General features: G+C 38.9%; 1 protein-coding gene across 2 annotated transcripts; it reads left to right on the top strand.

The window, feature by feature from the left end:
- Positions 1 to 1,089: 1,089 nt before the first annotated feature.
- Positions 1,090 to 9,491, top strand: LOC103709014 (S-type anion channel SLAH2-like). 2 transcript variants are annotated; one of them, XM_017843293.5, is made up of 6 exons: positions 1,090 to 1,196; positions 6,207 to 6,413; positions 6,769 to 7,326; positions 7,756 to 8,526; positions 8,767 to 8,798; positions 8,895 to 9,491. In XM_017843293.5, the coding sequence occupies exons 2-6, from the start codon at positions 6,222 to 6,224 to the stop codon at positions 9,217 to 9,219; spliced, it is 1,878 nt and encodes a 625-aa protein (XP_017698782.3). In that variant the 5' UTR covers positions 1,090 to 1,196; positions 6,207 to 6,221; the 3' UTR covers positions 9,220 to 9,491. The 2 variants fall into 2 exon arrangements, with proteins under 2 accessions (XP_017698782.3, XP_038987107.3); XM_039131179.3 differs by lacking the exon at positions 1,090 to 1,196 and adding an exon at positions 4,606 to 4,795.
- Positions 9,492 to 12,087: the final 2,596 nt, after the last annotated feature.

Genomic DNA, 12,087 nt, shown 5'->3' on the forward strand with positions numbered 1-12,087 from the left:
TGATGAGGTCAAATTACAGAAGGATGCAGTCTTCCAGCTCACGTGGGCGTCACTTCACCTCGGTCGTCGTCAGACTGCGGACGGGGGGAAATAAAGAGGCCGGAGAGGCCACAGCGCTTTCCCACCGAAGCCCATCTACTCGGTTACACTATTACGTATCGCTAAGTACTTCATCAAAATAGCGGTGAACTCTTTCTTTCTAACTTTCCTTCATGATCCAATATTGTTGCTCATTTCTCTTGGAGTGATCATTAATATTTTAATATTAGCATTTTATAGCTTGTTAGATTTTTGGCGAGTTATCAAAATGTCGGTTATAATGGATCTGTTTAAGCTTTGATGATCTCTTCTTTCTTTTTTTCCTCATCGAGAAGATAAGTGAATCACTGGATTTATAAAAATATGGTAGTGTGATAGCATACTAAACTATAATAGAATTGATCATTATATATTTCATACTTGCTATGCTAGACTCTAAGCAATGACTTGATACTTTGAATACAGCGATAGTAGCAAAATACAAAGAAAAATAAAGAATATCTTTGGTATTGGTTACTTTTTACATCAGCGAATTGCAGGTTCACACATATTTGACATTGAATAGATCCATCATACTTAGATAAGAGTGTAAATTGCCTAGGCTTCCATGATGTACCAGTAAAATTCTCAAGCTTTAGATTATTAAAACGGAATTGCCGTAGTTATGAATAAATAAATAACGCTTTAGCTTTACACCAACATAAATCACTGTCATACTTTGAGCCACAACAATTATTAAAGCATCAAGATCTTATCGTAAATAATACTCTGAAAGGTGACATAAGAAGCGTGAGACCTAATTGGAACACGTTCTAAAGAAAAAGGTAGCACAAATTATGTCAAATATTCTAGGAATCGTTGCAGATCCGAGATTGCTTTCAAAAGAAAAGCAAGAAAGAGAAATGTGCGTTTGGATTTAGATCCTAAATTCGGTACACCCTTAAATGGCAACCCACTAATAGAATCGGTCATCCGACTCAACCCGCACCTACCTACCTTGCTTTGGTAATTGGGTCGACCCTTCCCCACTTTCTCCCTCTTTACCTTCTTATACAACCCCTCGGCCTTGGCCCAGGACCCAAATCTTTCTCTCCTCCTTCAACTCCTGGAACTCTTATGTCTTCCCTCCTCTGATCTTCTTTCTCTAAGAAAGCTTGGTAAGTAGTTTTGATCAGATTTTCTCAGAAAGAATTTTTATGTTAGTCAATTGTTTGATTTGGTAGTGGTATTTCTTGTATATTTTCCTTATATATGAACAGATGAGAGAATGAGACACTTCATCCTTTCTAAAAAAAATTTAAACCATACCTCTATAGTTTATTATTGCGTATCATATTTGTATGCTAGAGCTCATGCTATCTTTGACGTTTCTATGGTCATGCTTTCACATTATTCAATTTAATTAGTCTTTTTTTTTACCATGGCAACTGTGATAGGAAAGAAGCAGCCTAAACTCCTTAGAGATTCTATGGTCAGACGATATATATGAATCGATCTTAGTTTGAACTCCTAAACGATTGTTTTGTTTTTTTTCGTTTTGTTTTTAGTAAATTAGATGACTTATATCAATTGAGTATGGATATATCTTTAAAAAATTTAAAAATAAAATATTAGAAAATTGATTAGAAAGATCTGTCAGAAAATTTATAATATAGATTTTATATGGTTGGTCATATAAGATAGCATTCAATCCGCTGCATTATTAATTTACATATAAAAATACAATATTTTATTTTTTTATATTTTTAATAATTATTTTGGAAGAATTTAAAACTTTTTGAAGGAAACGGAACCCTCCTGCTATCGTGGGCTATTACAACGTGTGTCACGTATTGCAGTCATGGGCATAGGTGACTGCAAGTCTGGCATTTTTTTTTATTATTTTTTTATTTATTTTTTTTGGTAAACAAAAGGGAAGAGGGGGTGAGGTTCTCTACACGGGAATCTCACCCGCGTTGCAACCTCCACTAGACTTTCCTTCGCTAGAGAATATTCGATGTGGATAGAAAAATTTTACTCATATCCTTTACTATTTATAGAAAATTCACCTATGAGTACGTCACATCAGCACCATCCAAGCATCCGGTAAATCAGATAGCGACTACACCGGATAAGTCATAGAGTGGGCCACAAACATTTATGATGGGCCCCAGTCTAGATGTGCCAACTAAATCAAATAATATTAATTCCTTTCTTATGTTTGTTGGTACATGAGTCCCATTTAAATGACTCCATCATTGTCCTGCTTGCTTAAAAAGCATGTGGTTGGTCGAGCATTAACGTTGCACGAATTAAAAATAAATATAGTAACTATAAATTTGTCAGTATCTTAAGGATATACGTATGGCTGATGCCGCGATGCCTTTATACAGTGTTGCTTGTCTATTTCAAGTTATGGAGACAATGGAGGGCCCCAGCGGCCACCGGCTTTAAAGCAGAAAGTGAGTCGTCAGGTTATGCCTATTTTCGTATTCGATTCGGATTAGAAACGGATATATATATTTTTTTTCAATCCGGTCTAAATACGTATTTGAATAGCCAGTTTAAAAAACTCTTAGACACGAATACAGATGTAGATGCATCCTAATGTCCATATAATAAGAATAAATAAAAATATTAAGTTTAAATTAAATTAAATTAAGGAATCAATTAAGTAATTAACCAAATCTAAACTAAAAGAAACCTAAATATCGGATAACCATCACTTAAGATAGTAACCCGAATATGGAATACCTGATTCGAATAAAATTATTCGAATCACCTCGCATGCCCGAAAGGCTCAAACCTCTTATTCGTCTGTTTCGTCTTTTTTCCCTCTTCATCATCTTCAAGCAACTAGGGTTTTGAAGATTATGTCCATTTCTTAGTTTCTACCTAGTGATTGCGACCAGCGACAACCATGAGATGCTTTGGAGGCGCCATAGATTCCGTCTACTTCAATAACAATCAACTTTAGGTAGTATATTCTTTATAAAATTATTAGTTTTTATTATTGATAAATATTTGTTAAAATTATATTTGTTTTAATTGAATCTTTTTTTTAATGATCATATCTTTATTGCCCATTTTTATTCTTAAATTTTGCTCAAATTTGATTAATATCTGAAAAAAGGTATCCGATTTATATTCATATTCAGATAAAAAAATATAGATACACTTAATATTCGAATTGTATATGTATCCATTTAGAACAAATATGGATATTAATTTTGATATCCATTTAATATCTATATCTATATTTATATTTATTAAAAAATATAAATATAAATATAGATATATCAATAGTTGATCCATTTTCAGCGCTATCTGTATTAAGGTAGAAACACGTGTGTGGTGCGCTGCTAGTCGCCTCACACTTCCATCTAAATTCGAGCTTTGACTCATGAGAAAACCAAAATAATTTTTTTAAAAAAAATTATTTTGATAATTTAATAAATCAACCATGCTTTCAACCATAGAGGTAGGTGGATAGTGAGTGCTATATATCTGATACTTGACATGCTTGAAGCAAGATTGCAAACCATATATTCCCATACAATTTGCTCAAAAATAAATTTTGCAAATCAGTATTTATCATAGCTAGCATCTATAGATGGGTAATATTTTTTTAATAGTACACAAGATAAAGCAATTTTTTTTCTCCGATGTTCATGGTTTAGTTTGCGAGTTCTAGCAAATTTGCAAGAACTCCACGAAGCATCCCATCTCGACTCATGTAAAACATGTGGATGTGATTATGAAATCAATGCACACCATCACATGGAATGCGCATGTGATGAGAGCAAATCACAATATGGAATTACATGAATGACAATGAAGTGCAGGATAAAATTTTTATTTACAAGTTTAAGGAATCATAAATTGAACCTCATTTCCATGTACCTCACCGTGGCATTAGTTGCTCTTTGTTTCTATGGATCCATCTAATAATTTCTCCTGCTTGGTTATTTAATTATAATATTAATTTTTAAAATAAAATTTTGAGGATTTTAATATTAATTTTAGTCCTAAATTGATCATTTATTTGATAGATCTTAGATACTTATATAGAATTAAAAAATTCAAATAATATATTTTTAATAATTTTTAAAATGAAGTTTTGAGTTGTTACAAATAGTATTAAAATCGATCTGGACCAGCGAACTTACTGATTTATTGTGGCCGATCATGGACACCGTGATTTGTTAAGAATTTAGGCATGCTTCTGGATGCAGTCCGGCCTACCAGTCCGGTCGCACCGCGTAAGGCCTGACAAATAGAGGAACATCTCCGTACACAGGTGCAAGGGGACACACAACGTGGAGTCCAGGTAAGGGCACCCACATTCATATATAGAACAATGCTACGGAAGCTCGGAAAAAACGCTCAGAATGATCGCTCAGGTTAATCAAATGCCAATTCAAAGGGAGAAATGGGAATACACCGTACCAACCGCGTAACTCGTCGAGTGCTCTTTTTTTTAATTTTTATTTTGATATTCGCCATCCTCTGGACCGGTTACTTCAGCTTCTTGGAAGCACTGCCACCTTGTCCGCCTATATATGCACAAGCGAAAGCGCCCTGAGTGCTTCTTGTGTGTATGTGCTCGCCTGGGCCTCTCTCTCTATCTCTCACTGCTGTTGGTGCCTGGAGCTATTAAAAAGAAAAACCAGAATCAAGAAGCCTTCAGTCCCCACTTTTTTTTTTGCAGAGTTGCTGATCTTTGAGAATATAGTTTCGGAGATTTGAGAAGTAGAACCAGTTCTCCTTCCAAAGAGTAAGAATTGGTGCTGTCGTGCTAATTAGCTGGACTTCTTTCTCTCAATAGTAGATTAAGTGGTTAGCCATTATATTATCCATGCATGGGATTTGGATTTTGGAGTGCTTCATCTCCACACTCCACTCCTACCAGCCTCCGTTTGCGTCTCTTGTTCCTTACAATCAAAGAGACAAACGAGTGTAGCCGGTCATCCTCATGCGTCGGCATTCGCGCAGGATGGAGATGTACGGCTCTTTTCTCATTTTTCAGTTGTTAATTAAGCTGCCATTTCCATCACCTCTATTTCCTTTCCCCGGATCTTGATCGGAGATCTTCTCCGTTCGTGTGCTGTCCTACGTCCATCCGTCGCGGTGTCTGAGAGTTGGACAAAGTTATCTTCACCGTTGGCCCTGCGGCTCCCCTTCTAAATTCCAAGTTCTAGACCAGCCAAAGTTCCATTCCACAACTGCGGGTCTCTCCTCCGCGCAACTTTCTCACCCTTTGTCCTAATTAAAGAACTTCTAACTCTTCCGGCTGGCTACCGGCGACTAGAATCTAAAGAAAGCGACGGGTTGAAGTCCGGCGGCTTTGTGAATGGGTGACTGCCCTTCAAATACCATAAAGTGAGCTTTAACTCTTTTTCTTCGCTCCTTTTCTCCTTCCAAATTCGACCACTGGTCGTAGCAAAAGAGCACCTTCCAGTCGTCGCGTTGTTTCTATATAAGTCTGAGGAAAGGGGTGTTTGTCATAGCAGAAGAGGTATTTAATTAAGTTTGAGGAAAGGGGTGTTCGTCATAGCAGAAGAGGTATTTAAGTTTGAGGAAAGGGGTGTTTGGCATAAGAGGAAGAGGGTTGCGCGCCCACTTCAGGTAATCGGGTAGTTGTCTTCTTTACCTTCGTCATTAGGCTCCTCTCTTTCTTCAGGTTTGATTCGTTAGGTTCTGATACGTAGAACCAATTATTGAAGTATCATGAGCCAATCGGGCATTGACACGTTATGTATCATGCCATGCCAGTTGTATCCATGCTTGGCATGCAGCCGATGCCGTGCCACTGCATGTACAGCGCTGGAGTAGCATGTGTTGTGCCATGTCCAACCTAGCCTGAGTTCATGGTTGAAATTTATATTCGTTAGTTGATGATCCATCTGTAAGCTTGTTGGTTTCCTCTCGGTTCCCTGTGTTCATAATAATTATGGAGCATCAATTCAACTTACACTTTTGAAAGCAGTTGATATGCTCTGTTGTTTGTCGTTTCTTTCTATAAATCAAATACTTTAATTTTGATTAACTCAAGTCACTGTGCATGATCTTGTTTGCTTTTTTGTTAGTTTCATGCCCCATGTATTTGTTTTTGTTTGTAATTTACTATAATCACCTTCTTGTGGAAGCCAAGTCGCGTAACTCTGATTATTCCTTGCGTGATTTAGGTACTGTCGTATCCAATGGAGAGCAAGGATCTCCATGTCCATCTTTCAACGAGGCGATGTTCCCCTGAAGAACTCCCATCTCCTTCAAAGCGTGCCATATCCAAAACCATGGCTTGTTTTGAAAGTTCTGAGTGCGGCAGTGGGTTGACTTGTCCATCTCCGCTGGCTGCTGCTGTCACTTCCCAAGGCGACCCAATGCCTGGCAAAGTAAGTTATATATCTTTTGCTGTCTTTCCGTTGATTAAATTTTGAGATTTTCATGTAGTTGATCCACATAGTCATGAGATTGTCTGAAAAATTGACCAACCCCTGAATGCATTCGTGACACTTACTTCAACAGGGGAAACTCTGTTTTAAATTTATAGAAGATGATACCGATAATTTTATGAATGATTCACAGGTTATATTATCAGCGATGGTAACATCCACAATTTGTGTTATATTGTCTCCATATTCTTCTAATTTTTCTCTCACATGCTTTATGTCTAAATTCATACAGCATTTCTGCGAATTCTTTCTGTTTATGTTTTGGCCCATCGAACTCACAGTTGCTTCAATTCAGGGATCAGAAACTCCTAAAATACGTAGCCAAGCCAATGCGAACAAATTACCTCCGCTGCATTCGGTCATTCGAGCAAATCAGTGCCGTCAGTCAAATTCGATCTCTATCAGCTTGCCTGCTTCTCCTTCTGGAGTAAGTATCGGACAAGCTATAAAAGTTGTGATCGGGGATAAAGCTGAATCAGCTGCCATTGATGAAGAACCAAATCAACCTTCTGACTCAAATACTAGCAACTCAAGGCCAGCAAAACTGGGGAAGTTTCATTCTCGGTCCATACCAGCGGGAAGTTCATACGGCAAGGCAGCTGCCGCGGGAAAAGTTAACGGTCCATTCGAGGATCAGCAAAGGATGCCAAGAAGCTATAGTTCGCGGGACAAACGCTTCGATTCTTTCAAGACATGGTCTGGAAAACTCGAAAGGCAGCTATCCAACTTACGTGGAAAGCCGCAGGAACCAGATGTGGAGGCTAATGATTCAGATATTAAGGAAATCGAGGCTGTGCCAGCGGTAGAACGCTACTTCGATGCCTTAGAAGGGCCCGAATTAGACACTTTAAGGGTATGCAACCTTCTGGACACACCATATTCTTGCTGTTACTATTGCTTCTCTGTTCAAGTTTTTGTCCATCAGTGCCACCTTTTCGTCATAAACAGAATATAAAAGACGATCACCTAGTTTATTTTGCCCATCTAAACATTAAAAAGAAGGTGATACATGCGGATTTGATTTTGTATAAGATAATATCCTCAGATATACAGCTGTTTCATGACCCTTCTCAATGGCTTCCTTATGCTCTTTTCTTCCTCTCAAGCAATCCCTTGTTTTTTAAGGTCGAATAGCAACGAACGAGTTCTTCTTTTCCCCAAGAGTTCTTGATTATATAGCACCGCAATGCAAATAAACCTTATATATACAACATGCCATGCTTTATTTCATCCATTTCAGCAACGTTACTCATAATTATATAACTTGTGCCATTATCTGCAGGCATCAGAGCTGTCAGCACTTCCTGAAGACGAGAAGTGGCCTTTTCTTCTTCGCTTCCCAATATCTGCCTTTGGTATGTGCCTTGGTGTAAGCAGCCAAGCTATCCTCTGGAAGACCTTGGCTACATCTCCATCCGTGAGTTTTCTACATGTGAGCTTGACTGTGAATCTCGTCCTTTGGTGTATCTCGCTCGCACTGATGGGCGCTGTGTCCCTCATTTACTCTCTAAAAATTATCTTCTACTTTGAAACCGTTCGACGAGAGTACTACCATCCAATACGCATCAACTTCTTCTTTGCTCCCTGGATAGCATGCCTTTTCTTGGCACTCGGTGTTCCCCCATCCGTTGCAGCAAACCTTCATGCTGCTCTCTGGTACGTCCTTATGGCTCCAATCTTTTGCCTTGAGATCAAAATTTATGGCCAATGGATGTCCGGGGGCCAAAGAAGGCTCTCAAAGGTGGCAAATCCATCAAACCATTTAGCGATCGTGGGCAACTTTGTGGGCGCATTGCTCGGCGCGACTATGGGACTTAAAGAAGGACCTATCTTCTTCTTTGCCGTTGGGTTAGCTCACTATATCGTACTATTTGTAACTCTATACCAGAGGCTTCCTACAAATGAAGCTCTCCCAAGGGATCTTCATCCAGTATTCTTCTTGTTCGTAGCCGCACCCAGTGTTGCTTGCATGGCATGGGCGCAGATTTGTGGGGACTTTAATTACGGGTCAAAGATGGCTTACTTCATTGCTTTGTTCCTCTATGTCTCTCTCGTAAGTCTGCTCTTTTCCAAACTTCAGCAACTAATCCAAGTTGGTGCACTATAAAAAACATTTTGCTCTAATTTGTTCATTATTAGAAGTTCCTTGGTTGCATTAGATTACAGATTTGCAATAGGAACTGAGTACCATTGCATCAGCGAATCTGTTCATTTATTCAATTTATCAGTGCGGATTTTTACTTCTTCAAGCTGGTCATCTAACTCATTTGCGCATTTTCCTGTGTATTTGCAGGCTGTGCGGATTAATTTTTTCCGAGGCTTCAGGTATCAATATCTTTCATTCGTTATGCTTTCTCTTGTTTGTTTTGGCCGCCATCCTGTTGTCTATGGCTCCTTACGTTTCCATTATAATTTCAATAGGTTCTCGCTAGCATGGTGGGCATATACTTTCCCAATGACTGGTGCTTCCATCGCAACCATTAAATACTCCATGGATGTAACAAATGTGTTTACTCAGATACTTTCTGTCGGACTCTCCGCAATCTCTACCTTCGCAGTAACAGCTTTGCTCGTCACCACCATCATTCATGCTTTTGTCCTCCACGACTTGTTCCCAAATGACGTCTCGATTGCCATCACCCAGAAGAGATCGAAGTTTGCAAAGAAGCTGAGACTACTGAGATTTGTGAGCTCAGACATGAAAGACATTGAAGCTTCTGTCTCAAGAAACACTCCACAATCATGAGCGTCGTGTCATCTTTATACCATTTGTGCGATATGTCATGGTGGGATCCCGTTCCTCCGTAAATGAGGAAAGGTTACAGTATGCAATTTTGTTCATGATAGCATCCATTGATAATTAGGAGACGAAGATTGCGCCAGAAAAGAAGGCACTCTGTACAAAATTGTTCATGCGGTTCTCTTGGTTCAAGTGTTGCATACGGCATGTTGTTATGTTTGTTGTATGAGTTTCATAAAAAAAGTCAATATATGTGCAATACGTTCGGGTTTCAAATTCATGAACTCTTTCCAACCATAAGACTACGCTTGGTAGGAATCATTGTCATTATATATATATATATATATATAGTAAAAAAAAATATTCTTGAGAAGAAAGAAAAGGGGTGTAGCACAAAAGCTTCATTACAAAAAAAAATAGGCTTCCCCAACTATGATCTGCCGATGCTAGGAAGAAGCGTCGGTAATTTAGTCACCGCGCCAAAATTTGCCGACACTTTTAAGTAGCGTCAGTATATTACGATGCTTCAAAGCGTCGGAAGTAGAATAAAATTTCTCCGAACAGATCTTCCGACGCTTTTTGGTAAGCGTCGTCGGAAATAAAACTAAGATGAGGCCTAGAAGCGTCGTTGGAAGCCAATATTAATATGTGTCGTCTTAATTCAGAAATAAACTAACTAAAACGACGCTTATAAGCATCGTCGGAAACCAATATTAGAAATAAAACTAAGACGACGCTTATAAGCGTCGTCGGAAACCTAGGAGCAGACAACGCTTATAAGCGGCGTCTTATACTAACTAATATTAAGACGACACTTATAAACGCCGTCTTAATTTGAGAATAAACTAAATAAGACGATGCTTATAAGCGTCGTCAGAAGCCTAAGGACAGACAACGCTTATAAACATCGTCGAGTTCCATAAATCCTCAAATCTCTCCGACCCAGCCTCCATCATCCCCATTTCAACTCCCTTTCTTCTTCGGTGCCCAAATCAACCGACCAACCCGCCGAGTTCTGCTTCCGCCCGTCCACGCAGGTCTCCTTCTCCTCCTCCCCCTCACCGGCGCCTCTTTCTCCCTTGCTAACTTCCTCCCCCTTATCCTCCTCCTTGATGCCCTTACTCACCACCAATCCGCGATGCTCTTTGAAGATCCGGCCAACCATCCTTTTCCGGTCGATGGCCTCCTCGGTTGCGGATCTCAGCCTGCCTTCCTCTACGCTGGTAAGTTTCTATTTTTAGAATATTCTCCTTTTGAGTTGCTACTTGGATTTTGGTCTAGAATTTTAGAAAACCTAGGAATTTCTTACTTCAAAAATTTCTGATAGGATCCGGCACATTAGCACCGGTGCGAACCTGCCCAAGTCATTGTCTTTTATTTTCGAAGAATAATTTTTGAAGAATTCAACTTAACATGCAGACTTCGCTGTGTTAATTGAGGAAATGATTTGTCACCAAGCGGAATCAGCAATTAGTTCAACGTTTCTTCTTTACCTGAAATTTCTCTAGATATTCAGTCCAAACTGCCTTTGATTGTGTTGCCGTCCTGAAATTCCCAGCTACAAAGTATCATCTTCTAGCCTTCGGTCAGCTTCTGCCACCAAGTTTGTCAAAGAGGCTGCGCACGCACGAAGGGAACCGTGGAACCGATGGTTAAGTTAGAGTACCGTTCGACTCAAGAGGGTGGAAAAGTTTCTTCATAAAACAAAAGGGTGGAGAAGGGGAGCAAACGGTGACAAACAGAAGACTGACGGTTTTAAATAGTTCTTCTACGATGACTGCTGATGTTTGGGAACTCTTCCGCAGTCTATACGCCTAAATGGCCAGAGTCTGAGGAGTGAACTCTCAGATCACAAAGCCTAGGGTTCTATTGATTGCTTATTTAAACTAGACTCGTGCAATATAGCAGGTAGTGGAGAGTGAAAAAATAGCACAGTTGTGAAGTGATTTACTAATTCAAATTATTGTATTATTAAATTAATATAATAAAATGAAAGCTTTGGTTGTATGTGGACGGCTTTAATAACGGCATTAATAGAGCTATGATAAGTAGAGCTCTTATTTAGAATAATTTTTTATAAAAATATAATAATATAATATTATCAAACCAGATCAAATTATGAACTTTCATTAGTATTGCTAAATTAATGTAAAAATTAATGGCATTACTAATAATCATATTTGCTTAATATATGCTGGTATTAATGAAAAATACTTTAAATTAGTACCAATATCTCACATGGGTCATTAGATTACTCTAAGATTTTATTAAATTCTAGTAAAATAATATGTTATTATAAAAATAAGAAAATCGTTATCATTAATAAGAGAGAAAAGTATTGCATATAGGGGATATTTAAATAAGATAGAGTAGAGTTATTAGGAGTAGAGGTGGCAATCGGATTCGATCTGATCTGTAACAATCCAGATTTTTGGGCTCGTGGGTCGGCCTGGAGTGGCCAGGCCCAGCCCGACCCCGATTAGCTCAGCTTGTGGGCTTGTGTGCCGGACCAAATAAGCGAGGCCCAACCTGACCGAACAAGGATTTTTGCCTATTTGAGGATTCTATCCTCCTCTTTTGATAATCCATCAAAAATTAGGAGAGAAATCACCACAATTTCGAGCTCTCTTTTGGATCCTTCTTCCTCAATTCATCACCGGAGAGCTGCTGGGACGCTTTGTCGAACCCAAGTGAGGGTCCTTCACTTCTTCTCCTTCTTCTCTATCATCTTAGTCTTCGATTCACCTTGTTTTTAGCTGGCAATCGCGAAAAATTTCATCAGAAATAGGGTACCCCTATTTTAGCCTTCATCCTCCCTATTTTGCCGTAGTCGGTCGCTGGTTGGCCGGGGCTGCAGCTGCCGTGGTTACCATT

This window comes from Phoenix dactylifera, chromosome 9 (assembly GCF_051530095.1).
Source record: "Phoenix dactylifera cultivar Ajwa chromosome 9, Ajwa_hap1_PhDact_Kaust_v1.1, whole genome shotgun sequence".
In the NCBI taxonomy this organism is placed as follows: Eukaryota; Viridiplantae; Streptophyta; class Magnoliopsida; order Arecales; family Arecaceae; genus Phoenix; species Phoenix dactylifera.

Coding starts and splice junctions, on each gene's coding strand:
- LOC103709014 (XM_017843293.5), top strand. CDS start 6,222: ATGGAGAGCAAGGATCTCCATGTCCATCTTTCAACGAGGCGATGTTCC. Junction 6,414..6,768: donor GCGACCCAATGCCTGGCAAA/GTAAGTTATATA, acceptor GCTTCAATTCAG/GGATCAGAAACTCCTAAAAT. Junction 8,799..8,894: donor AATTTTTTCCGAGGCTTCAG/GTATCAATATCT, acceptor TAATTTCAATAG/GTTCTCGCTAGCATGGTGGG.